Below are 878 nucleotides of genomic sequence, written 5' to 3' on the forward strand. Positions count from 1 at the left end.
TGGCTCTTTTTTGCAAAGGGAACTGCTTAAGATGGTCAGGTGATGTTTTGTTTTGAAAGAGCTGCCATCACAACTTATAGAACTTGTATTTGAGATAAGGATGGGGGAACAAAAGCAGCCAAAGCAATTTAGGGTTATAAATCTCTCCCCCTCCCCCTCTCTCCCCCTCCCTCTCTGATTTGGAGGTAGTTGCTCTGCTGCCTTGCTGGGCCCTGGGAAGTCTTGTCAAGTTGCTATACCTTTTTGTACCAGTGCTTCAGCAGGCGAATGAGGCTCTTCAGTTTGGGGGGACGGGTGATGATGAATTCCCTCTGCAGCTCCGTGAAGCAAGTGGAGAACTCTCCACCTCGGCACTTGCTCTTGATCAATTTAATGTATATCTGAGGATCAGGCTTGGAGCCTTTTTTGTACTGCCCTGCCGCAGAATGCAATAAGACACTGAATGAAAACGGCAACTTAGATATGCCTGTTATGCACACCACTCCATGTTATCACTTATCAGACCCTGGAACAACAGTCCATGCCATAGTAACTGGAAAGTTGATGTAGAATTTTAAACGCTTCATAAATAAGCAGCTCATCTAGGGGAGAGAAGAACCAGAAAGCAAGCAGGCCTAACAAATAGAGGGTAACCATTATCACCTCTTTGGGCAAGACTGTAGCCCCAACCAAAGTGTATTTAAAATGTTTCTAGCCCATTTTTCTCCAAATCAATAGGATTTAAAGCTGATCTGCAAGTTTTAGGAGAAGGAGGGGGACTTCTTATGCTCTCCCTCCCCATTTCAGTTAGGAAGACTTCATCCCTTAAGAAGACATCCTCACCAAGAGCATCAAAGGCTGGCAACACATCAAACTCAATCGAATCCCTGAGATCGGAA

At 45.0% G+C, this 878-nt stretch overlaps 1 protein-coding gene across 1 annotated transcript in view; it reads right to left on the reverse strand.

Moving 5' to 3' along the window:
- Nucleotides 1–39: 39 nt before the first annotated feature.
- Nucleotides 40–878, reverse strand: part of LOC107125898 (2'-5'-oligoadenylate synthase 1-like) — a 3760-nt gene continuing 2921 nt past the window's right edge. Inside the window, exons 3-4 of the mRNA XM_015429355.1 lie at nt 823–875; nt 40–415 (exon numbers count right to left, since the gene is read on the reverse strand). Of these exons, the coding sequence (XP_015284841.1) occupies nt 234–415; nt 823–875 (235 nt within the window). The 3' untranslated portion in view covers nt 40–233. The remainder of the gene's footprint in view (nt 416–822; nt 876–878) is intronic.

This window comes from Gekko japonicus, unplaced genomic scaffold (assembly GCF_001447785.1).
Source record: "Gekko japonicus isolate JY-2015 unplaced genomic scaffold, Gekko_japonicus_V1.1 scaffold11164, whole genome shotgun sequence".
Taxonomy (NCBI): Eukaryota; Metazoa; Chordata; class Lepidosauria; order Squamata; family Gekkonidae; genus Gekko; species Gekko japonicus.